Source organism: Vanacampus margaritifer, chromosome 1, assembly GCF_051991255.1.
Source record: "Vanacampus margaritifer isolate UIUO_Vmar chromosome 1, RoL_Vmar_1.0, whole genome shotgun sequence".
Taxonomy (NCBI): Eukaryota; Metazoa; Chordata; class Actinopteri; order Syngnathiformes; family Syngnathidae; genus Vanacampus; species Vanacampus margaritifer.
The window spans coordinates 45,771,692-45,795,642 of record NC_135432.1 but is presented as its reverse complement, the minus strand read 5'-3'; the positions used below and the strand labels follow the sequence as shown (position 1 = coordinate 45,795,642).

At 38.1% G+C, this 23,951-nt stretch overlaps 1 protein-coding gene across 2 annotated transcripts in view; it reads left to right on the top strand.

Annotated features, from left to right (window-relative positions):
- The first annotated feature begins 527 nt into the window (after positions 1-527).
- clmna (calmin a) overlaps positions 528-23,951 on the top strand; it is a 74,852-nt gene continuing 51,428 nt past the window's right edge. For both annotated transcript variants that reach the window (XR_013293498.1, XM_077560983.1), the window contains exons 1-8: positions 528-936; positions 9,871-9,932; positions 16,477-16,572; positions 16,678-16,761; positions 16,869-16,961; positions 22,935-23,125; positions 23,226-23,419; positions 23,856-23,938. Coding sequence is in view for 1 of the 2 variants with exons in the window: in XM_077560983.1 (XP_077417109.1) it covers positions 852-936; positions 9,871-9,932; positions 16,477-16,572; positions 16,678-16,761; positions 16,869-16,961; positions 22,935-23,125; positions 23,226-23,419; positions 23,856-23,938 (888 nt within the window). In the remaining variant the exon portion in view is untranslated. The remainder of the gene's footprint in view (positions 937-9,870; positions 9,933-16,476; positions 16,573-16,677; positions 16,762-16,868; positions 16,962-22,934; positions 23,126-23,225; positions 23,420-23,855; positions 23,939-23,951) is intronic.

Below are 23,951 nucleotides of genomic sequence, written 5' to 3'. Positions count from 1 at the left end.
ATATATATATATATATATATATATATATATATATATATATATATATATTTATTTAATAACTGGCAGTTTATTTCCCCGTTTTTGTTCTCTCTATTTCTCTCTCTCTCTTCCTTCTTTTCCCTTTTTCCCCTTCTGTCATGGGCCCCTGCGCTGTCTCTGGGCCCTGGTTGCACTGTCGATATTTACGCCGCTGCCTCTGAGAGCATGCATTACAGCACCATCAACAGTGCTTAATAACTGTAAAATCTCGCCATTTCTTAATCCAAGCATGAAATAAAATTTTTATCAAAATCGTTTAAATGAACTGCGTTATCCATTCTGCAGTCGCCGTTCCTCTTTCAAACGCATAATGCTTCAACAGTTAATTAACCTTCTTTAAGAATAAGTCTCAGCTTTCTCTATGCATCAACTGACTGACGGTGTACATGTACTCTACCTCTTTCTAATAGGCTTCGGTTTTGAGGGGCGGGGTGGGTCTCGGGATGGTAGGCGGGACGAGCTCTGATCCTGATCCATCCCTCCTTGGACATACCGACTTGGTGTCAGCCTGGGCTTCGACTTCTCAAACTACGCTATCGTTTCCATGGGCCTTTTTTCCACAGAGCTGGCAATCAGCTCACTGCAAAGAAGACGAAAGAAAGCAACACACATGATTACTTTCAGCCACCATGTTTGTCGACTGAGTGAAAATCGTTCCGCGACCTCAGCCTTGCATTGAAGGAATGAATGGCTCTCTGTCGGATGACTGGACAATAAACCGCCTGTTTACCCGCTGCAGATAACAATTTAGCCTTCGTTTTGTCAACCTCCCGGTGTGTTCCTTCCTCTGTCACAACTTTCCACTAATCCTGATGGCTGGACACAACTGGACTGACTGGTTCGAGCGGGAGGAATTCATCGGACAGATCAGCGACATGCGAGTGCAGAACCTCCAAGGTAGGAGCATCCTGCAGTTACGTTCTGTGCAGCCTTAGATTAATATTAAATTCAAGACGATAGCAGAGAAGATAAACCTGGAAGCTATGCTTTTACCTTCTCAGTATCTACATTGGCCAAGTAAAACATCGTGCACAGGCGCAAATGTACTTGCGAGCGTAACTTTGCTTTCAAGTAGAAACTGCTAAGTTACATGCTATATACGTATCATGCGTGAATGGTTTGGAAAAACAACAACCATATGTCACGCATCAGTTTCTAATGTGCACTTGTTCACTTATTAGGCATTTTTGTATGTGTGTGTGTGTGTGTGTGTGTGTGTGTATCTATCTATCTATCTATCTATCTATCTATCTATCTATATATATATATATATATATATATATATATATATATATATATATATATATATATATATATATATATATATATTAGGGGTGTTAGATAAAATCAATTCGGCAATATAGTGCAATATTACAGCACACAATTCTCGAATCGATTCAATATGCGGCTGAATCGATTTTTAAACAAAATTTTTATGGAAATATTCAACAACACGTCTTGCTAAGGGTTAGGATTCACACATTAAGTATGGAAAATTTTTATATTAATGGAACATTAAGCCTAATATTTTATTTCAGTGCTGTTCAAACATGAAACAGAATGCAACTGTTTGTTAAATGCAGTGGCTCGCGGTTATAAGCCTGAAGTACATTTTCATACAAATCTTACAGTGTACATGTACAAGTTTACTGATTTGTATTTTCTAAATTTGAGTTTTAAATAAATCGCAGTAATCAATTTATAGATTCGTATCGGGATTAATCGGCCTCGAATCAAATCGTGACCTATGAATCGTGATACGAATTTGAATCGTCAGGTACTAGGCAATTCACACACCTAATATATACATATATATGGGATGCACGATAAAATCGGTGGCCGATATTATCGCGCATCCCTAATTATTAACCAATTTGACGTCAAACCGATAAACCAGATAATAAAGATATCAGCCGATAATTATCTGCAATTATCAACCAATTTGACGTTATACAGATAAACCAGATAATAAAGAAATCCGCCAATAATAACAGACTTGCCGCATTGGTCCATCTTTTGTGGATCAAGAGTGTGTCTCCCCAAAATGTTACCCTCACAGTTTTTTTGTTGAATTTTTAAAACATGACTGTTTTGTTTTGGCAAAAATTATTTACTGGTTGTCTTTGAAGCAGTGATATCAATAAAATTCAGCTTCATGGTGCGTTACAAATGTTTCGATGTATTTTTACTTACAGTAGGACTCGAAAGTATATTTGCATTCAAGTAAATTTTTTGCAAACAATTCTCGGCTTACTAATCGGTTATCGACATCGGCACGTTCAAAATTATTGTTTTATCGATATCGGTTGAAAATACCATTATAATAGTGGTGGGTGAGCTTGCAAAAATAGAATATCACAATTTTTTTAAATTATAAAATCGCAATTTCGATTTTATCATGATTTTTTATTAATAAGAAATACAAATGAAATTACACATAAAATAAGAGACATATTGAATAAATGCTTTTGATCATGGTAATAAACACCTTTTGTAAAAAAAAAAAAAAAAGAAGAAGTCACATTTCTGTTTTCAAGTAGTCTAATCAAAGTAGTGAATCTCTTGGACACAATTTGGCTGCTAGTCATGGTTAAAAAAAAGCACATAAACAAAGTTGAAAAAACTGCTGCTGGCGGGTAAGTAAAAAGCAAGTTTTTATAAGTAAAGATCACAATTTTGTAGCAACCGTTGTGGGTGGGTGGCGTTTTTATGTAGTTTCCCATAGTCTGGACAGGCCATGAATGCAACACAGACTTTTTTTTGTGTGTGTTAAGTTTCCGACGTTAGCGTGTTGATTTCTTGCGTGGTTAGCCTGATCATTTCTCAAACGCTACAATATGACTCACAGTTTCCTTGTTGAATGTTGAACAAGCGAGAGGTGCTTCGTGCATTTTTATCTGGTAAAGATGTTCGTGCTTTTCCTCCCCACTCCCTAAGACGAGACGGAAGACGACATTTTCATCCATTGCGTTGATTGGTCAAAACAAAAGTGCAAAATGCCGCATCGTCCAATCAACTCGAAGTATTGTACAGCAAGTCCCTCCTTTCCCAGACATATCTGCCTAGTGAATTTAGTGAAGTCTCAGATTGATAATGTGAAGAACTCCCTCGAGTGAAGCACAATTGTCAATCTGGTTTGCGAGGTTAGCACAGAAGATCGGCCATCTACGGCAACCACATAGGTCAAAACACGTACACACGCAAAATGAAATGGACATTGCAAAAGATACAGGACAGATGTATGTCGATTTTAATTTTATTTTTTAATTTTAATCAAAGCAAAACACACCGCAGACTTACTGTAAAGTGTATCAATGAAGACTCATTGGAAATGTAACGGGGTAAAAAGTAAAATGTCCATCTTTAAAACGAATAGGATTAAAAGTTACTTAGTTAAAATGCATCAAGAATCTAAGATATTTTTCATGTTGTACCATGTTTTTGCTTTCGCACACTATCGTGCAGGAATATACAGGTATTTTGTTCTAGTGTGGTTGCCGTAGTTAGCAATCTTTTGGGCATGCGCGTCCCAGATCGAGCAGGGGTCACAGATAGCGCCTTGAAACAGGCGTTGTCAGGCACACATGACATAGACGATAGACATGTTGAGCCACGTTTAATTTGGAAACATTGTACAAAACAAACTTACCTGTTCCTCCGTCAGTCCACACCAGTAAAACAGACCTCAGGGTTTTCAGTGTTCTGTTGACTGAGGATTGAATGAAGTCACAGCTCCACTTAGTCGACAAACAGTGTAAGGACACCATTCAGCATGTACTGTACTGTAAATTTGGGCCGATTGTTGATTATTTTAAAAAGTGCTATAAACGGTTGGGCCCTAATTATTAGAACAAGTGCATTAGGACCGGGTATCGATTCTAATTTCTTGAATCAATTCAATTTCGATTCAAAAGAGTTCAGTTCAATTCTATTTAGCTTTTTTTCCGATTCGCTTCGCTGCGGAGGCAATAACTGGTTAAATGGTTTAGTTTATTATTGAAAGTAACACGTGTTATAATCACTTACGTGTTACACAAATATTGACATCAGCAAGGACGAGATGAAAATATTTTCATAATTCTTATTAAACAGTTGTAATTGTAAATTAAAAAGATTCTGAATTGTCTTAAACTGTCAAAAAAGTAATTTCTTTCATAATTCATTTGCTCCCAAAACCGTATAAATATGTTCATTTTAAATGTTTTAAGTGTCCCAAAGACATATTTATACCTTTTTTGTGTGTTTTTTAAAATGCTAGAACATACAGAAGAAGGCTTTGATGCAGCCTCTCAACTGCAAAGAACGGTTGAAGAAATGGTAGTTATTACACAAACGGCCAGCAGGTAGCAGCAGAGAATAGGAAATGAACCAGGACCATGTTGAAAAAACCCTCAATTACTCAGAATTCTATATAGATTTGTGAATAATGATGAAACTTAGCTATATTCTAATGCTAAGCTGCAAAACGGAAACAGATAGAAATATACTTTTTTTCCTCATGAAAGAAGATCTTTCTTTTGGTAGGTTTGTTTTTATAAAAAAAATTTTTTATAGCAATAGAACACAATATTCTGCGGGCCTTGCAAAATCAGTCAAAATTCAGTAAAACAGCCGGGAGTGAAGGGGATTATTTTAGTGAAAATGGCCTGGAGTGCATGAGATAAATGTAAGAAAATACTTTTAAATTCATGTGAACAGTAAATTTCAAGAAAACAGTAATTACAAAAAAAAACATGTGTTTAAAATTCTGTTTTCTTATGAATTTATGCGAAAAACTAATATATATATTTTTTTTTTCTTCCTTTTTTTATAGAGGGCTCAGTATTGTTCATTCGGTAATTTTACCGATTTGATCATCATCATTGCTCTCTCTTATTATTATTATTTTTATTTATTTTGTATGTGTGTGTGTGTGTGTGTGTGTGTGTGTGCATGTGTGCGTGTGTGTGAGTGTGTACTCATTAGTTCACCTAAAAAATATTAAAAATCCCATATTGTTCACCTAAACCGAATACTTCAGAATCCAGCTAGAGTCGTGAGGTTGTCAGAAGACCCGAGGAAGGATCAAAGAAAAGAAAGGAAAGTGAAATCCAGCACCGACCAGACATTACCTACCACCCACCAGACTAACTAACCAGAGTCTTTCACCAACCCCAGAAACATCTAAATTCCAACAAATTAGGGAGACCTCAGGAGACCAAAGGAGAGACTGAGGAAAGGAAGGAAGGATAGATGATAGAGATTCACAGACATCAGCCTTCACCGATTCAACGACCAGAGGAAGAAGCAGATTGTGTTTGAATTTCGATAGATGCTCGTGTGGTGGATCTGGCATGCATGAAAACCTCCACCAAAGAGGGGAGCCGTCGACAGAGGACAGGACAGAGCAAGCACAACCCCCCAGGGCCCCCCCCAGGAAAAACAAATATTAAAATAATTGATTCATGGTTTTATGAATCAATATCAGACTCGAAAAGGAAAGTCAATTCAGAGTGAAAGATATGCGTTAAGAGTGCTGTGTCTCCTGAGCTGGCTTGGTGGGTACAATGCCTTACTCAAAGGTACCTCAAAAGTAGCCAGCAAGCAGACTAGCATTTCTACAACAACTAGTTGCCATTTTTACATTTTTGTTATTATTGGGACTCAAATCCATGTCCACCAACTCCGTCTACTGACTGAGCTACTGCTTCCAATATTTGTTGATAAGCAACTGTTTCCATAGAAACACACAATCGTGAGAGACTTGGTGTAAGCTATTAATAACAAATCCGCCATTTTGTTCTTGTAGCTTGTACAAAGAATCAAGATATCGTTTTAACAGCGTTAATGAATGTGGTAGCTAATTTTAGTGAATCAGTTAGTGTTTGGCAAACATGTAATGTCACAAATATACATAAAATGCCCACAACCTGTGCTGATGTCATTGAACTATGTTCACTAATGCTGCTGATTCATTGTGTACATTGCTGTTAGGTGCTCGCATCAATTTATTTCTTGAAACTGAGCACAAACCTTTCTAGCTCCTTAAAAAGATGTCAGCAGTCCTTGCAGCATTCGTGGATAGTGTTTGAGTATCTGATAAGTGGCTGGGAGGCTTGAATTGTGGGAGAGCAGCTCGTGCTTTAAAACAATGCTTCAGAGGCTCTTGCATAACATGATGAGCCAGAAAGAGTGGGAATGCATTTCCCTCCCTCTGCTTTACTGTGCTCAAGTCTCTGAGCTGAATGTTCCCATATCCCACACAACATACTTTTTCTGTCCCACTCATGGCTCATGCCCACACACAGACACACAGACGCACACACACGCAAACAACAACAAACAATTCTGTTGTAACATAAAACAGGGCTGGACGATTCATCAAAATTTTATTGTGATTTTGATTTTGGCTTCTCTCAATCTTTAAAGTTAGATGAGATCGTTAGATTAATGTGCAGAACAATGCGGTATGTTTCCAATTTCCCTACATTGCGAATCCACCAAAACAAGCTGCCAATTTGGCCAAATGACCGATTATTTTCCCCGTAAAACATTGTCATCGTAGAAAACCGAAGTTTCCGGCACGTGAAAGTACCCTGAATGCACCATTTTGCTTGTGTAGCATTAGCAACTAGCAAGTTGTGTAGTGTATGTGATATGGTTGTCCCTAAGCGTTCTTTAAGATGTTTAATGACACCCCAGTTGTAGGTAACTGTAATACTAAACACTAGGAGTGTGCTAAAAGAATTGATACGGGATTACATCGTTGCGGGCCTCATTTCAACACACGTATCAATATGCAGGCGTCAGAATCAATATTGCTCATTAACTTTAAATAGGCAGTTAAAGCAAGGTTGCTTGCACAAGAACAGCAGGCAGTCTCTGAAGTTTCGCTCATGCACTAGCAGCAGTTGCGGGTGGAGGGGCACAGCTTGCATTGTACCTAAGCAGTCTTTGATGTCAATTGCACTCAATTAGTCCACGTGTAGCGACAGCGGAGTAGGGGAGCAGACGAAAGGGACATGAGTGCCTTAGGTGTTTTGTTTGCATCGTAGCCTTGTAGACTTGTTTTTTAAAAAAAAGTGTACGTGTGAAGTCTGTTTTAAAAATAGCCCATCAGTGATTGGATACTGTGTCTTGCTAAGGAAAATTAAAACAGAGGAAGAATAAACATTAATTTACTTATAAACTAAATGTACCAATTTTTCTATGTTTTGTTTAAAAACGAACTAGAATGTATTACATAGAAAAAAATGCTATTATTTCCCCAAATATTTCAAATAAGCAAATTTTAGAGCTGTCATTTATTACTTTGATATTTTTTCTCATATCGGCTCATGCCTGTTTATAAATTTTCCCGGTGTGTCTGTGAAAACTACTCAATGCTCTGCAGCGCATGCACATTTAGACCAGGCTTGGTGGTAAACCAGAAGAGCTGCTAACTAAAACATGTTTGCCATCCAGCATAATGGACATATCATTTAGGTACACATATGACTGTTACACAAAAAATGCAAGTAAATTAATGTAAACTATTAGGATATGTATTGCCTTGAAGATCATGTTTTGGGATACATATGTATCGCGATACGTATTGTATCGTGACCCCTGTATCGTGATATGTATCGTATCGCGAGGTTGTTGGCAATACCCAGCCTTACTAAACACACGACGATAATAATTACATCCACTGTTATACAGTGATAATTTTGTCTGCGAAACATTTGTGTCATATTTTTCATCACAATTTTTTTTTTCCAGACGAAATCACACGAAAACTAAAATAGAAGCCATTCATTGAGACGATAACGATAACTAAAATTGACTGACAATTTCGTCAATGACTAAAACGAAAGTAAAAACAACACAGTGACTAAAATTCACACAATCCAATCAGAAGGAATGAAACGCGGTTGGGAGAAAAGAACCACTCAGAAACTGTTCAGTGTTCACTGCACTTTATTTAATGTTCAAACATGTATACATTTATTGTGCAGCTGTAAGAATGAATCTCAAGAAATTATGCACTTTTTTTAAGTTATAAAACAGCATATAATTGTCAGTTCAACATGTTTCATTGAAACAATTAATAAAGACACTGTTGAAATGTGTTTTGCGTGTTAAACTACAGTTACAAATAGGTGTGTTTTAATTTTAAATGTATGCTGAAGGAAAACATGGACTAAATTGTCTTAAATTGCTCTTTATTTCGTCAACTAAAATTTCTCTTTATTTTCATTGACTAAAATTGTATTAGAACTAAAATACAATCAGATGACTAAATTATGACTAAAACTTTAATTAATTTTAGTCAAAGGACTACAACTAAAAATAAATTACATTTTGTTGTCCAAATTAACACTGACTATATATTTATATGCAAAACATGTTTTGTTTTTGAAACATCGCTATGTTAACACTAATGCTAAAGTCAATGTAGGAGCCCATTTGAATGCTAACAGGAAATTAGCATTGATTTAGGGAGTGATAATCCTTCAAAGTAATGAGTATTCACACACAAATGCTGTAGAAACACATTCACACAGGCACAATTTTTCCTCAATCTGTGAAAACGAGTTATATTAATAGAGCTCAATTTCAACTTTCTTCTATCTCGTTCTAAGAGTATGGCACCACACTGCCTCTCAAAGGCCAAAAGACAATTCCGAACATACAGGCATTTCTGAACGCAATGCAAATGCTTCCTTTATACGGTGACAACAAACGACTGATTGTATTGCTTTTGCCTGTGACTAGCATACTAACCAGGCAGATTGTTATAGTAGTCAAATAATATTTCAGCACATTTTGAAATCAAAATAATCCCAATAAATTACAACGATCCAAAGTCCAATGCATTTCAATGAGCGGAGGGCTATCTTTCACTAAATTGACTGCCATTTTCACTTGTTACGTAAGCTCGGAACTGTCTATATGTGCAGGAACAGCCAATATTTGTTTTTAATTGCTGTTTTAGTATATTCTTATTTTACTTTCTTACTAATTGAATTTCTCGCTGTCCTTTTAAGTCATATTTAAAGTTGAGTTTTCATGGAATTTTCCTCTCCTCAAAATTCAAGGATACAAATATCCACAAACTTTTTTGTCATACCAACACACATTTCCACATAATGTAGCACAAAACACAATCTCTGAGGTCCCAGATTAGCCCCCAAAGTCCCCAGACTTGTGAAAATGATGTAAAATAAAAATGATAGACAAGAGTAATGTAATGCATAAGTATGAAAATGAAGAATGAAAAGGCAAGCTTGAATTTCACATGATAGTTACAAGGTTATTTTATACTTGACTAAAAGAATAGTGTTCAAGAATAAAGTGTTAAATGTGAAGGGATGAGTGGGCAAGAGGCTATGATCATAGTTTTGAGTCGTTGAGTTTTAAACGCTAGCAAAAGAAGCATTCCATAATGCGTCCCCCGCTTTTGGTGTGAATGTAGCCTAACACTGTGTGCTGCACTTACCTCGCTGGGAGGGGAGCTCCAGCCTCCAACTGCTTTAGTTCGAAATTCAGCGGCGGCTATGATATAAATACTTTTTCATAGCACTGTATGCATATATGTGTGTGTATATATATATATACAGTATATATATAGTGTGTGTGTGTGTGTGTGTGTGTGTGTGTGGTTTTGTCTTTGCTACATTGTGGGACCCATACACGCGTGTTTTTCCAGGTTTAACTAAGTGTGTGTGCATTTTGTGTGTGTGTGTGTGTGTGTGTGTGTGTGTGTGTGTAAAAAGGTAGGTAATTATTGCCTCTTTCTCTTTGAGTTCTCAATCTTTATGAATCAGTTTGAATTTCATAAAATCTTTTTTCTCCATGTCCTTTTTACAGTTGAGAGAGAAGTGGTTCAGAAGAGGACCTTTACTCGATGGATGAATCTCCATTTAGAAAAGGTTCGTTCATGTGTTGACAACAAAATAACTATTTTACTGCCACACATCCAAAAAACAACCCCGACAGTGCCAGCCAATTTCGAGCATATTAACTCATCTTTCAAGGCAAACAGAATATGGTATACTTTGACTACATAAGCACGGTGGGTACCAAATGAAAGATCGCGTTCCATTCTTTCATTAGAAAAAAAGTATGTTTCTTTTCTTCTTTTTTTTTTTTTCCTCAGGAAAGCTCAGTATTGTTCATTCGATTTGACATCATCATTACTCCCCTTTTTTTTTTTAAATAATAAAAAATAAATAAATATATATTTTTATACACATATATATATATATATATATATATATATATATATATATATATATTTTGTATGTGGGTGAGTATGTGTGTGTGCGTGCGTGCGTGCGAGCGTGTGTGTATTCATCAGTTCACCTAAAGCCTATTAAAAAAAATCCCATACTAATAATATAATATAATAATAAATTGCCAAATGCAGAAACATCAATGTAAGTTATCACGATGTGGTGGCTCTCGCTAACAGACAGAATTAAGTAACCAGAATTAGGTTAAAAAATTCTATATACGTAGACCATGTTTCTATAAATTTTGATATTTGTTTTTTATTTGAGGCAGATATTTTTTCCATTAAAATGTGATTTATGAGGAGGTTAGACCATTGGTCGATATTCAGAGTTTGTTTATTTTTCCAGTTAACAAGAATTGTTTTTTTTGCGATAGTAAGGGCTACAAATGTAGATTGAAATTGTTTATGTGGTAAGTCAATTGTTGTTAGGTCACCTAGCAAACACAAGTTTGGAGATAAAGGTATCCTACAGTCCAAAATAGCGGAAAGTTTTTCTAAGACTTTAGTCCAGAAATACATAACCGGAGTACATAACCATAAAGCATGAACATAAGTGTCTGTAGTGTTTTGTAAACATTGGAGACAAATGTCGGAGTCTGAGAGTCCCATTTTCTTCATCATATATTGAGTAATGTATGTTCTGTGAATAATTTTATATTGGATAAGTTGTAAATTTGTGTGTTTTGTCATTTTAAATGCGTTTTCACAAACTTGAATCCAAAAGTCAGATTCCGGTGCTATAGACAAGTCTGTCTCCCATTTCGAGATGGGTAAAGACATTTTATCAGTATATGAAAGTAACTTATATATTTTTGAAAGTTTTTTTGTTGTCGGAGAAAGCTTGTTAATATCTTTAGCTAAAACAGGCGGTTGGAGCGTACGCCGAAGTGTTGGAATTTTTTTCTTTATCATATTTTTAACTTGTAGATAATGTAAAAAAAATCAGTTTTTTATTTTGTATTTTTGGAGCAAGGATGTATATGATATAAACATATTATCTGAGAAGAGATGGTGGAGATGTGTAATTCCTTTCTGCTCCCACACACCTAAATAAAACGGTTGGTTGTTAAGTTGAAAGTCGGGGCTATGCCATAGGTGAGAAAGCCCACAGGGCTCCACTTGGGCTTTTGTAATTTCTAGTGCCTTCCACCAGGCAGTCAGGGTGGCGGAAATCATTGGGTTTTTAAAACAATTGTGTCGCTTAATCGTATGTGTGTGTGTATGTTTCTTTTCTACCTTATTCCGTTCTTTAGTAATTAACATTTCACATTGAGCGAAAACAGAAAACATAAGGAGAAAACAAGCTTTTTGTAAAAAGATACATTTTCTGCACAACAGTGACTTTGACACTAATATTTTTTGTTTAGTGACGTTCTGTGAATTAGATTTAATGTGACAAAGGCTTTGATCATTAGCCAGGTTTACATGGAGACTTTTTAGTCATTCCGATTGAAATTGTTCCAAATGGAAATCTCTGGTCACCTGTTTACATGTGATGTGGTCCATTCCGATTTGCCGTTTATATGCTCCCCCATTTAATCAGATCAGCCCCGTGGCAGCCGTTGGACGCACGGACATCGATCACCTCATTTATAAAGATGGAGTCCATTCATCCTTTAGCACAGTAGTTGTGATAGTGTTAACACTTTTATTGAAGCAACATCTTGATAAAAAAAAGTTTCAAGTGATTAAAAACCAGTTCTCTCCGTGCAGACAAGCTCTGGGGAGACGCCGCCATATTAGTGGGTGGAAATGATGACGTCAAGACGCATTTACTTCAAGACAGAGCATGCGCATGCCGGACGCAGCCTCGCCATCCCGAATGAAATGTATACATGACGCTCGTTCGGATTAACAAAAGGAATATACCACCCCTGTGATTCCGAATGAAATTCAATTCGGATTCAGCCTTATCATTCCGATTGAGGTGTTTATATGGAGCATTTTCATTCTGTTTGGCCGTTCGGATTCATGCTAATCGGAATACATGGCTCCATGTAAACCAGGTTACTCACGTCATCCTTGAAAACATTCTATTTTATCAGATTGGTCATGTTTCAGTGTAATTCCACACTATTCGGAGCCCATTGAAAATAGATACAATGCTGCTATCTGCTGGCCATAGTTAGTTGGTGTTTGTAGTCCATTGAGTAGACAGCGCTGCGCAACAACTTCCACTGCCCATTGAGAATTTTTTTTTAGTAAACGTCAATTAATCTTTTGGCAGCATTCATTTGGATTTTATTATACGTCATTAAACGTTTTTGGCGGTAAAAGAGAAAAACATAAAAATTCCTGTTTTTTATTCTTCACAATTTTTTATGACCGCCTGAAAAAACATATTCGTCTATCACGGGGGTCGACAAACCACAGCTCTTGAGCCGCATGCGGCTTTTTAGCGCCGCCCTAGTGGCCTTATTCAGTTTTTCCACGCTCTTACAAGAAGAGGACCCGCAGAGGAAGGAAGAAAACTGGAGTCAGGGCCAAACTCGAGTACAACAATATTAAACTGCACCATCTCCCTTCTATCATACTATCAAGTATGCATTCATTTAGAAACAAAGCTAATAAACTGCAGGCTAATATCAGCCATATGTATGAGTATCGCACGGCATCTGTCTTGGCCTTTACCGAAACCTGGCTAAGTGGAACTGACTCCAATGACATTCTGCATTTAGATGGATTTTGGTTCACCGTGGAGGCTGGACAGAGACAGTGATTTGATTAGGAAATGGTAGGGGTGGTGTTTGCTTTTAGCTGGTCGTGAGAGAAGAGTTGTGTAATTCAGATATTGAATTATTGGCTATTTTCCTGAATCCATTCTATCTTCATAGGAAGTTCCCACAACTTTTCCTCCTTCTTTTCTATATTTTAGGCAAAATCAGCTGCTGCCACTGAACATATAAAGAAAACACTTGAACAGTTTGAGTTGAATTCCACTGACGCCCCCAAATTTGTTTTGGGGGATTTCAATCATTGTTCCCTTGATAAATATCTGAAAGGTTTAAAACAATATGTGACTTGCACCACCAGAAAAGGCAGAATACTGGACAAATGTTAGGGATCTGTTATAGGTGCATTTAAATCTGTCTCCCTTCCTCAGATTGGCACCATCACGCTATTCTACTGGCACCTTCCTTTACTAAATAGAATTGATGAGCTTTAGGGATGTTTTGATTCCACTGTTTTGGGATTGTCTCACATCCTCAGTTGACCTTAATGAGCAGGTCATCGTACATCACATTCTGTGTTTGATAGCATTACTCCCAGAAATTCAGTGACAACAACAAACCATGGATTTAAAAAAAAAACTTAAGCAGACATTGAACTAGAAGAAAATATATTTTTTCTATTTTTTTTCGCTGGTACAGATCAAGAGAAGTGAGAGGTCAATAAGGAATTTAAACGTGGCATCAAAAAGGCTTAGATAAATTATAAGAACAAGGTAGAGCTTTCATTTACACAGGGCAATCTCCAAGATGCTTGGTGGGGACTTAAGAAAATGGCAGCTATGAATTCAGTCTCTTCCTGTTACAAGCCCATTCATGTTGATGGTCGCAATATTACATTACTTCCAAACGACCTAAACAGCAGGTTTGAAAAGGACAACATGTCTCATTACTCTTTTCCTAACCAGCCAGTGCAGTCACTGGACCTGCACTCGAGGATCCTTTGTGTGACCTAATGCTCCTATTAATCAAATTTAAAGCCCTACTGTGGCTTTTACTAACCAGAACCAAATTTGGAACCCTAGCAGTCATTAACCTTAGCAATTTAAATCCCTACTGTGCCTATTCCTAACCAAAACCTAATTTGGAACCCTAGCGGTTATTAACCCTAGCAACTGCAGTTACACTCCTCCATGCCGATGGGAACATCTCTCACCATTAGCAAAGAAGAGGTGGTGTGCTTCCTGAAAAGGACCAGAATCGGCACTTCCCCTGGACTTGACAACATATGTAGACAAACCCTGAGACACTGTGCCGAGCAGCTGGAAGGCCTTTTCAAGCAGCTCTTTCAGAACTCCATTAATAGCAGCACAGTGCCAGCTGTGTAGAAGCAGTTGACTGTGATCCCGGTCCCTAAGAAGGGATTCATAAAGGTCCTAAACGACTTGAGACCAGTGGCTTTAACGGCTCTAGTGATAAAGACCCTGAAGAAAATTGTTAAGAGCAATACTGGAATTGTTGGCCCGATGATGGACCCTCTGCAATTTGCCTATAGGTCTAAAAGAGGTGTGGACGATGCCAATATTTTTTTTATCATAGAGACTATCCACAGACATCTAGAGTCTCCGGGCACAATTTGCCAGGCTTCTGTTTGCAGCTTCACATCCTCGCAAAGAAGTTGTCAACACACTTTCATCTGGACCATCAGCTTGTTTTGTGGATTGTCAGCTTCCTCACAAGGAGGTTGCAAAAAGTGCTGGTGAATGATAGATTCTCCGATGTTGCCCACACGCCTGCCGGCTCACCCCAGGGGTATGTTTCCTCCTGTATATTATGTACAGTACACGGATGATTGCAGGTCAATTCAGCCAAACAATTATTTGGTGAAGTTTGCCGACAACACTGTCTTACTATCCCTGCTACTCCATCATTAGATCATGGTCCTACTCTGCAGGAGTTCACATCATGGTGTGAGAGCTTTTGCCTCTAAATCAATATAAATAAAACCAAGGACATCCCAGCAGTAAGCCAGATTTGTTTCTAGTGAGGGTTGGACTCTACAAAGGTTGCCCTTTGTCACCGATTCTGTTCATAACTTTTATGGAAAGAATTTCTAGGTGCAGCCGAGGCATTGAGGGGGTCTGGTTTGCATCTCTGCTTTTTGCAGATGATGTGGTGTTGTAGGCTTCTTTAAGCCGAGATCTCCAACTCTCGCTGGAGTGATTTGCAGCCGAGTAAGAAGCGGCTGGGATAAAAATCCGCACCTCCAAATCCAAGACCATCGTCCTCAGTTGGAAAAGTGTGGCATGCCCTCTCCGGGTCAGGGATGAGATCTTGCCCCAAGTGGAGGAGTTCAAGTATCTTAGGGTCTTGTTCAGCGAGGGCGAGATGGAGCGGGAGATCAACAGGCAGATCGGTGCAGCGTCTGCAGTGATGCGGACTCCGTATCCGTCCGTTGTGGTGTAGAAGGAGCTGAGTCAAAAGGCAAAGCTCTCGATTTGCCAATTAAACTACAATCCTACCCTCACCTATGGTCATGAGCTGTGGGTTGTGACCGAAAGAACAAGATCCCGGATACAAGTGACCGAAATGAGCTTCGTCCGCAGGGTGTCCTGGCTCTCCCTTAGAGATAGGGTGAGAATCTCGCGCATCTGGGAGGGACTCAAAGTCGAGCCGCTGCTCTTCCGCGTTGAAAGGAACCAGTTGAGGTGGCTCGGGCATCTAGTTCGTTGTGTGTGTGTGAGTTTGTCAGAGAGCGACTTCTATATGCAGTTTAGATCAGTTAAATAGTTTGGTGTTATAGGCAAATAATTAGCTATTTTGCTATCAAAAGCCCTTTTTTTAGCATTGTTTTTGTTATGGTTATGTAGTGTTAAATTAGTGTTAAAGTCAAAGTTACGTTTGAAATGCATGCTTTTACTAAAAGCTTTTTTTCTCATCCTCAATTTTTGCCAGAAATGCGAATTTTGACGAAACTATAGCTAGCCATATTCTAATGTTAATTGCTGCAAAATGGAAACAAATACAAATGTACTTTTTTTCCGGATGAAAAAAGAGACTCTAATCTTCCTTTTGGTTGGTTCCATGTTTTTATGGCAACAGAATACAGTAAAACAGCTGGAAGCAAAGGGGGTTGCTCCAGTGAAAATGGCTGTGAGTTAATTAGTTAATTAAAACTACAGAATATATTAAAAAATACAAATAATACAACAACGTTAGTTAGAGTTAAGGTTTTGCTATGTGAGTGTTATAGTTAGGTTTAGGCTAAGAAACTATACGGTAAAAAGTGGAGGCGGAAGTGGAGGTCAAGTGTTTCCAGTGGAGCTCCACTCGCCCATTGTCTGCAGCAAAACTTGTCTCTTTCCATGATGAGCAAGCCACTTCTGATTGGGTGGTGGTGGGTGGTAGGGTGGGGGATAAGAGTGCAAAATAAATCTAAATGTGGGAATTGTCCAAAGCAGCAAAGTACCCATGCATATTATGTACTTTTATGTTTTCATTCATTTTCAGTGTAATCCGCCTATTGAAGTCCAAGACCTATTCCAAGATATCCAGGATGGACGTATCCTCATGGCTCTTCTGGAGGAGCTTTCTGGCTGCAAGCTAGTCAGATTCTCACTGTTTATTTGTACATGACCTTATTCAATCAGTGAATATTATCTTACAATAATATTTTTTTTGTTGCTGTCTGTATTTTACATGACTGTCCAGCTTCACGGGTTTAAGAAGTCACCACATCGAATCTTCAGACTTAACAATATTGCCAAAGTCTTGTCTTTTCTTGAAGAGAGAAATGTGAGTGCCACAAGTATATTATCCCCAAAAATGTGAGAATCCTACTTTTGTTTTTATTGCCGAAGTGTTTATACGTGCAAAATACGTGTGTACGCTCTGCACAACAGGTAAAGCTGGTCAGTATTGACGCTGCTGATGTCGTAGATGGAAACTCATCCATCATCCTGGGACTTATCTGGAACATCATTCTCTTCTTCCAGGTTATAATACTAATACTTTTCTTTAGTCTTCCGGTGTAAAACCTCCCTCATTTGCGCTGTTTGCAACTCCCCTTTTTCTGTACAAACGTTCAATTCAATTCAATTTTATTCCAGACTCAGGGTCCACTTTTAAAAACAAACAAACAAAATACATACAAAGATTAAACAACTACAGTGACACATTAAGAAGACAGGCATACCAGTGTTTCCATATGTTTGACTTAAAGCAAATTGCTCTACATCCAATATTTGTGAGGGACACCAAAATTTCATTTTGAGACCTTTCCAGTCTACCAATAAAACTATACATTAAAGTTCTCAGTATAGCTTGCAAAGTGTTCACTCGCGCATAGACAAACATCTCAGTTTCACTAATCCATCATGATCTTCTTAAAATACCATAATATGATGATACCAAAAGGGAGCTGTATACAGACATGTACAATATGATTTAAACAGGATCAACTTTACATCATCAGTACATGAACCAAACTTGCGCAGCAGTGAATTAGCCTGGGCATACAATATCCTACATTGCCTGTAGATATCTGATGATATGACAGATGATGATGTGTCCAAGATATGTCACCTCATATGTTACATTTAACTTCACATTGTGTCATGGGCAGTGCACTTCCATTAAAAAAAAAAGAGTCCCACCTCTCTGGTGGTACCAGAACCCAACCTATGTGTCGAGGCGAGTCCAACTGTTTCTAGTCTGAACTTCTCGGCCTCGCATGCCAGCTCAGGACCCTCCCCCACCAGAGAGGTGACATTCCATGTCCCAAGAGCTAGCTTCTGTAGCCGGATATATATTATTTTATATATTTGTAAACTTGACTACTTCTTTCTTTTTGGTTTTGATTCATGTTGAGAACAATCTTGTCCTTGGATGCAATCAACTCATGCCTCATGTTCTGCTTCCTTTTATCGCAAATAGAAACACAGATTTGCTATGTGTACATATTAAAATGATAAAATATAGCATAAAAGATATTTAAAAACAAGTCATAGCCACACAACAAACTCCTCAATGAGCAGCGACATTAATTTCAGGACACAGCGTTTGCATCCAGGTAGGGGTGGGTGATATTGCCTAAAAATTATATCACGATATTTCAAAGAAATTTGCGGTGACCATATTTTTGACGATATTGGTAATAATTACTGAACAATAGATTTGTGATTGGTGCTTCGGAATAATAGCACTTTTATTACAGCACAATATTAACAGCACCTTTTTTCCACAATTCAAATGTAAACAAAGTGCAAATATAGCATCCATAATGAAATTAAATGGAAATAAGAACAGGCCAGGTAGTGTTAACCCTGCGAGGGTTCATTGTAACATAACTGCTTAAAAGCACATAAAGCCTATGTAAAGAAAACACAAGCCTTCAGAAGTCAGTGGCAAATTTAATGAGTTAAGAAAGTCCGTTATTTTCTCCTGTGTAATTGATCCTCGTGTTGTAGAGGCAAAAAAAAACTTGATAAATGATAAAGTAGCAGCCAGTTTGTGGCATCATGCTTTGTACATCGCATGCAGGTGTATTGTTGAAAAATGTTTTTACCCTGCGATTGCTTAGGCAATGGTTATTTTGCTGTAACCGGCAACGCTCCTGTGAGCGTCATTTTGCCGTGAATGTCTCTGATTGGTCAGAGGAGCGAGAAAATGCCATGATTGCTTGTAGACATAGCTAGCGAGTATGAATAACACAAATGTGCACGTTTAGGCTGCTGCGCGATAGTAATGTGCATGCTATTTTGTCGAGAGCATGTTAGCTTAGCGTCCGGTTAGCATCACAAAGTCACGTCAACTTGGTGGCGAGTTACTGGTCATATTCAACCACCGTCTACATTTTTTTTTCATAAGGAGTGCATCTAATCAAAAGTACTCAAACAAAAGCAATGAACTTTTGTTCACTTTTACGCTTAACAACACAAGCTTTTTCCATGTCCTGCTCGTGTGTCTTTAGCCTGCACATCCTCTTAACTTTAATGGTAACAGTTTTCCTGCACAATTTGCAAACGATTGTTTGCATCATATCTGACCTCTTGTAACCAAACCGCCTCCACACAAAGGTAGCTCACTCCCACTTTGCCGAAGACGCGACAGAACTGGCTGCTGAGAGCCTCACACGCAACTCTATTTTTGTCCCCCTTCATGAGCGCTAATCTAATATGGTAGCGTCCATTATTAAATTGGCGTCCATGGTTACGGAGCGCGTCATGGCATTGCATCATATCCTTCCAGTGGCGCTGGAGCCAATCATATTGCAGCGGGGCTGGTCCAGCCTCGGAGTGCTGTTCTCATATATATATATATATATATATATATATATATATAGTACAGGCCAAAAGTTTGGACACACCTTATCATTCAATACATGCTTAATTTTTATGACTATGTACATTGTTAATTCTCACTGAAGGCATCAAAACTATGACGACAACTATGACAGCTAATAAATAGCCACTTTCTTTTTTGTACATTCTCGGCATTCTCTTGATGAGCTTCAAAAGGTAGTCACCTGAAAGGGTCTTTAAGGAGTTCCCAGAGGTAAGAATGTCAAGATTATGCAAAAAGTAACCAGAGCAAAGATGACTATTTTGAAAAATCTATAATATAAAACATGTTTTCAGTTTTTTCACCTTTTTGTTTGCTAAATACATAACTCGACATCAGTTCACACATAGTTTTAAAGCCCTCAGTAAGAAGCTCCAAATTAACCACTCATGAAAATCTGCTCACCATTATTAGCACCGATGAAGGTAAAGTCCATAATGTGGAATATCTTCTCAAAAAAATGAATCAAGAAAAGCATTTTATTTTTTATGGAGAACTTGTATTTTATCCGAAACACCAAATTATTATAAAACTATTTAAAACACTAAACAATAGACGCAAATAACAGAAAACTTTGAATTATTACTAATATTGGCACCCTTTCCTGTAAATCAGTATGGAAACACCATTGTGACTCACCTTTGGTAAATCACAAATGAGAGTTCCCTGTTTCAAATTGTCTGTGCCCAATTGACATGAATTATCCAATGAATGATGACTTGATGTTTTAAAAAGCCACCTTTTATCCCCTTTTCCTTTGTCACAATCGTGTAAACAAAGGAGCTGTCTGAGGATATTAGAAGTGGAAGTCCTCCAAAGGGTATCTCCATAGACTTTGGTAGCCCTAGAAGTTTGACAGGCACGGAACTGTCAAGAATCTCCATGGACGTGGGGGGAAGAGAGAAATTGATGAGACTTCTTTGACGATTGGTGTAAATGGTGGAAAAAACACCACGATAAACATCCAAAGACCTGAAAGCCAACCTGGCACAGTCTGGGATCATGGTTTCAAGAAGTACCACACGCCACACACTGAACCAAGAACAGGGCTTTATGGGTGAAGATCATTCCTGAAACAGACATAAAAAAGAATGGCTTACCTTTGCCAAGGAGTATCTGGACAAAACACAATTTGGACTTTCCAATTGTTTCAACCTGATTTTGTTGTTCAATCTGAACCATTACATTTTATACGAAATGACAGGTGTAGGTTTATCAATTTAATGCATTATTCTTTTTTTTTTTTTTTTTTTTAATCAATTGTGTAGTCAAAACTTAATTAAAAAGAGTTTTTGGTCAATTCATGTAGGTGCAAAAGTAAGTGAACCCTGAGCTGCATTGCTTAAAACAAGCAGTCAAGTAGGATCAGGTAGGACAAATTGGTAGCTAAACTAACCACTGAAATGGTCCAATAAAATGAGAGGCTTAGCAAAGAAATTGTGCATCACTGACTGAAACAGAGACAAAACCACGTAACTTAAGTCTTACCCAGGTGAACCCATACAGGTCAGTCATGCTGAGAGGAAGAGAAATCTCGGGGGACCTCAGGAAGTGGGTAATGACAGCACGTCTGTGGAAAGCTATAAAGTCATCTAAAAAAATGTAGCTTCATAATTCCACTGTGAATCAGATCATTTGCAACTAGAGAACACTGAAAATTACTACAATCCTGCCTAGAAATTGACGACCTTCTAAAATATCAGCAAGACCCACAAGACAAATGATAATTCAGGTAAAAAGCCAACTCGAACCTTATGGGATTTGCAGACCTTTTTTTGCTGCATCTGGGACACGTGCATGCTTCACCAATCAGAAGAAAAGTAAATCGACAAGTCTTCATGGAATGCTGGTGACATGCCTACAATCCTCAGACAGCTCCTTTGTTTACACGATTGTTACAAAGGTTAGGTAGAAGCCTCTGCTCACAAAAAAGACTCAACTTTGCCAGCGAGTAGACACTGAAGCTTTTTGGAAGTCCCTTCTGTGGACAGATGAGTCCAAAATGTAACTGGTCACAACTAAAACAGTCATGTTTGGTGAAAAGTCAACACTGCATACCAGCAAAAGAACCTTTACCCTAGAGTGAAAAATGGGGGTGAGAATGTTAAATTCTGGGCTGGCTTTTCATCCTCAGGACCTGGACAACTACACCTAATCCAGGGAATCATGAATTCTGAGAAATATTGTGAAATCCTGGAACATAACCTGAAGCCGTTCTTTGTTAAGTTACAGCTTGGTAGACGATGGATCATGCAACATGACAATAATCCAAATCATTCTAGCAATACAACCAAGGAATGGCTGAAGAACAACAAGATTCCTTGTTCTGGATGTGCCCAGTCAAAATCCCGATTTAAATTCTTTCAAAATACTGAGGCGGTACCTGAAGCGGGCAATTTATGCTTGACGCCCATCCAACCTCTCTCAACTGGCTGCATTTTGCAAGGAAGAGTAGCAAAAATTCCCCCAAAGTAGATGTGAAAGACTGATAAGTTACTAAAGAAAGTGTTTGGATTAAGTTATCATTGCAAAAGGAGGTGCAATGTCCGATTAAGTGAGAGGTTCACATACTTTTTTTTTTTTCTTAAATCAACAACTTTTGTTTAACGAATGAATAACAATATTATCATTATTTTCAATGTCAGCATTATAGATTTGGGTATGACTACTTTTGAGCAGCACTGTAACAGTGCTGCTCAAAAGTAGTCATACCCAAATCTATAGGCGGCACGGTGGGTGACTGTTTTATATAGGCTACCAGTGCAGAGGACGTGAGATCGAGTCTGGGCTTCGGCCTTCCTTGGTGGAGTTTGCATGTTCTCCCCGTGCTTGTGTGGGTTTTCTCCAGGCACTCCGGTTTTCTCCCATATACCAAAGACATGCATGTCAGGTTAATTGAACTCTCCAAATTGTCCATAGGTGTGATTGTGAGTGTGTATGGTTGTTTGTCTCTGTGTGCCCTGCGATTGGCTGGCAACCAGTTCAGGGTGTACCCCGCCTACTGACCGAAGCCAGCTGGGATAGGCTCCAGCGCCCCCCACGACCCCTGTGAGAACAACCGGTTAAGAAAATGTATATATATATATATATCAAGTCTATATATACATATATATATAATTAATAACGCTTATTTATTAAAAAGGATATTTAAATGTAAATGTTTTATATAGGCTACTACGTAGTTTTTTAAATTGTATTTTTAGTACACCATGCATTTCTTTAACACGGATAGACTATTAAATTTTTTTGGTATGACATTCTATATGATCATGTAGTGCAAATAGTACAGGTTTTTCACTTGCCCTTCTGATTCATGCCGCCAGATACATGTCTTCGAGTCGCATGCTGCCATTTCACGCCATAGCGCGCCATCTACATTAACGCCATATGGGATCACGTAGCACAAATGGTTAAAAACGCGATTGATGTAAACATATTTTAACACTATATTCAGAATATGGGGCATATTCCATGCCATTCTTCCTCCACTTCTTCTGTTACAATTCAAGTTGGATATGTTTGGATTTCTATCCTTATGTTTGATTGTTTTTCCACCAGTCATATCAAGTAATCAAGCCCATCATTATAATCATCATTATAATACATCACTCTCCGTATCCTGACAGATTAAGGAGTTGACTGGTACCATACGGAGCCAGTTCCCCTCAACCTCCAGCTTGTCATCCATACCTACCAGCTCTAACCTATCCAACTGCAACACATCATTGACCAGAGGGCATATGGCGACCACAACCACAAAAGAACACAGCAAAGCCTTTAAAAAACTACTCCAGTGGGTACAGAAGCAAACGCGCAAGTAAGTGTGAACCTCCGCTTAAAACTAAATTTCCTTTGTGTTCTTATTTTCTAATTTGAGCAACATTCAATTTGTTTCTGTGGCTACTTTTGTTCCCAAGGTATGGTGTGGCAATTCAGGACTTTGGGAAGAGTTGGACAAGTGGCCTTGCTTTCCTTGCAGTCATCAAGTCCATTGACCCCAGCCTGGTAGACATGAGGAAGGCCTTGCTGAGGAGTGCACGAGAAAATCTTGAGGACGCGTTCAGGATTGCCCACTACAGCTTGGGTATTCCTCATATTCTGGAACCTGAAGGTGTTGTACAGTTTTCTGTAAATCTACTAAGGAATAAAATGATGCATGTTTTAATGTAAATCTGAGCAACATTGATGGAGTTATGATGATTATAGGTAGGGTACTTAATGATGATCTACAGTACCCCACCTAGAGAAGTTTAAAATGTAAATTTGTGAGAAAATCTATTTTCAGAATCTGCAACACTTAAAATTAAAACCCATAAGTGTTGTGCATAATTAATGTAGATTGATTACATTTTTGTGAATAGGCACATTTTTATCGTGACTGATTGTTGATGTTAATGAGAGAATGGTTCAATTTTCTGTGAAAATAATGCAGCAGAGTGGAACATTTGAAATCATTTTGACGGTTTTTGTGCTGGTTAATGGTGTCTACACGGCCTTACATACATTTTATTTCAGTAACTCTAGTAAACACATTTTCTGTACCCCAGATGTGACTATCAGCACACCAGACGAGCAGTCCATCATAACATACATATCACAGTTCCTTCAGCACTTCCCTGGCATAGAGGAGGTACTTATCCCTA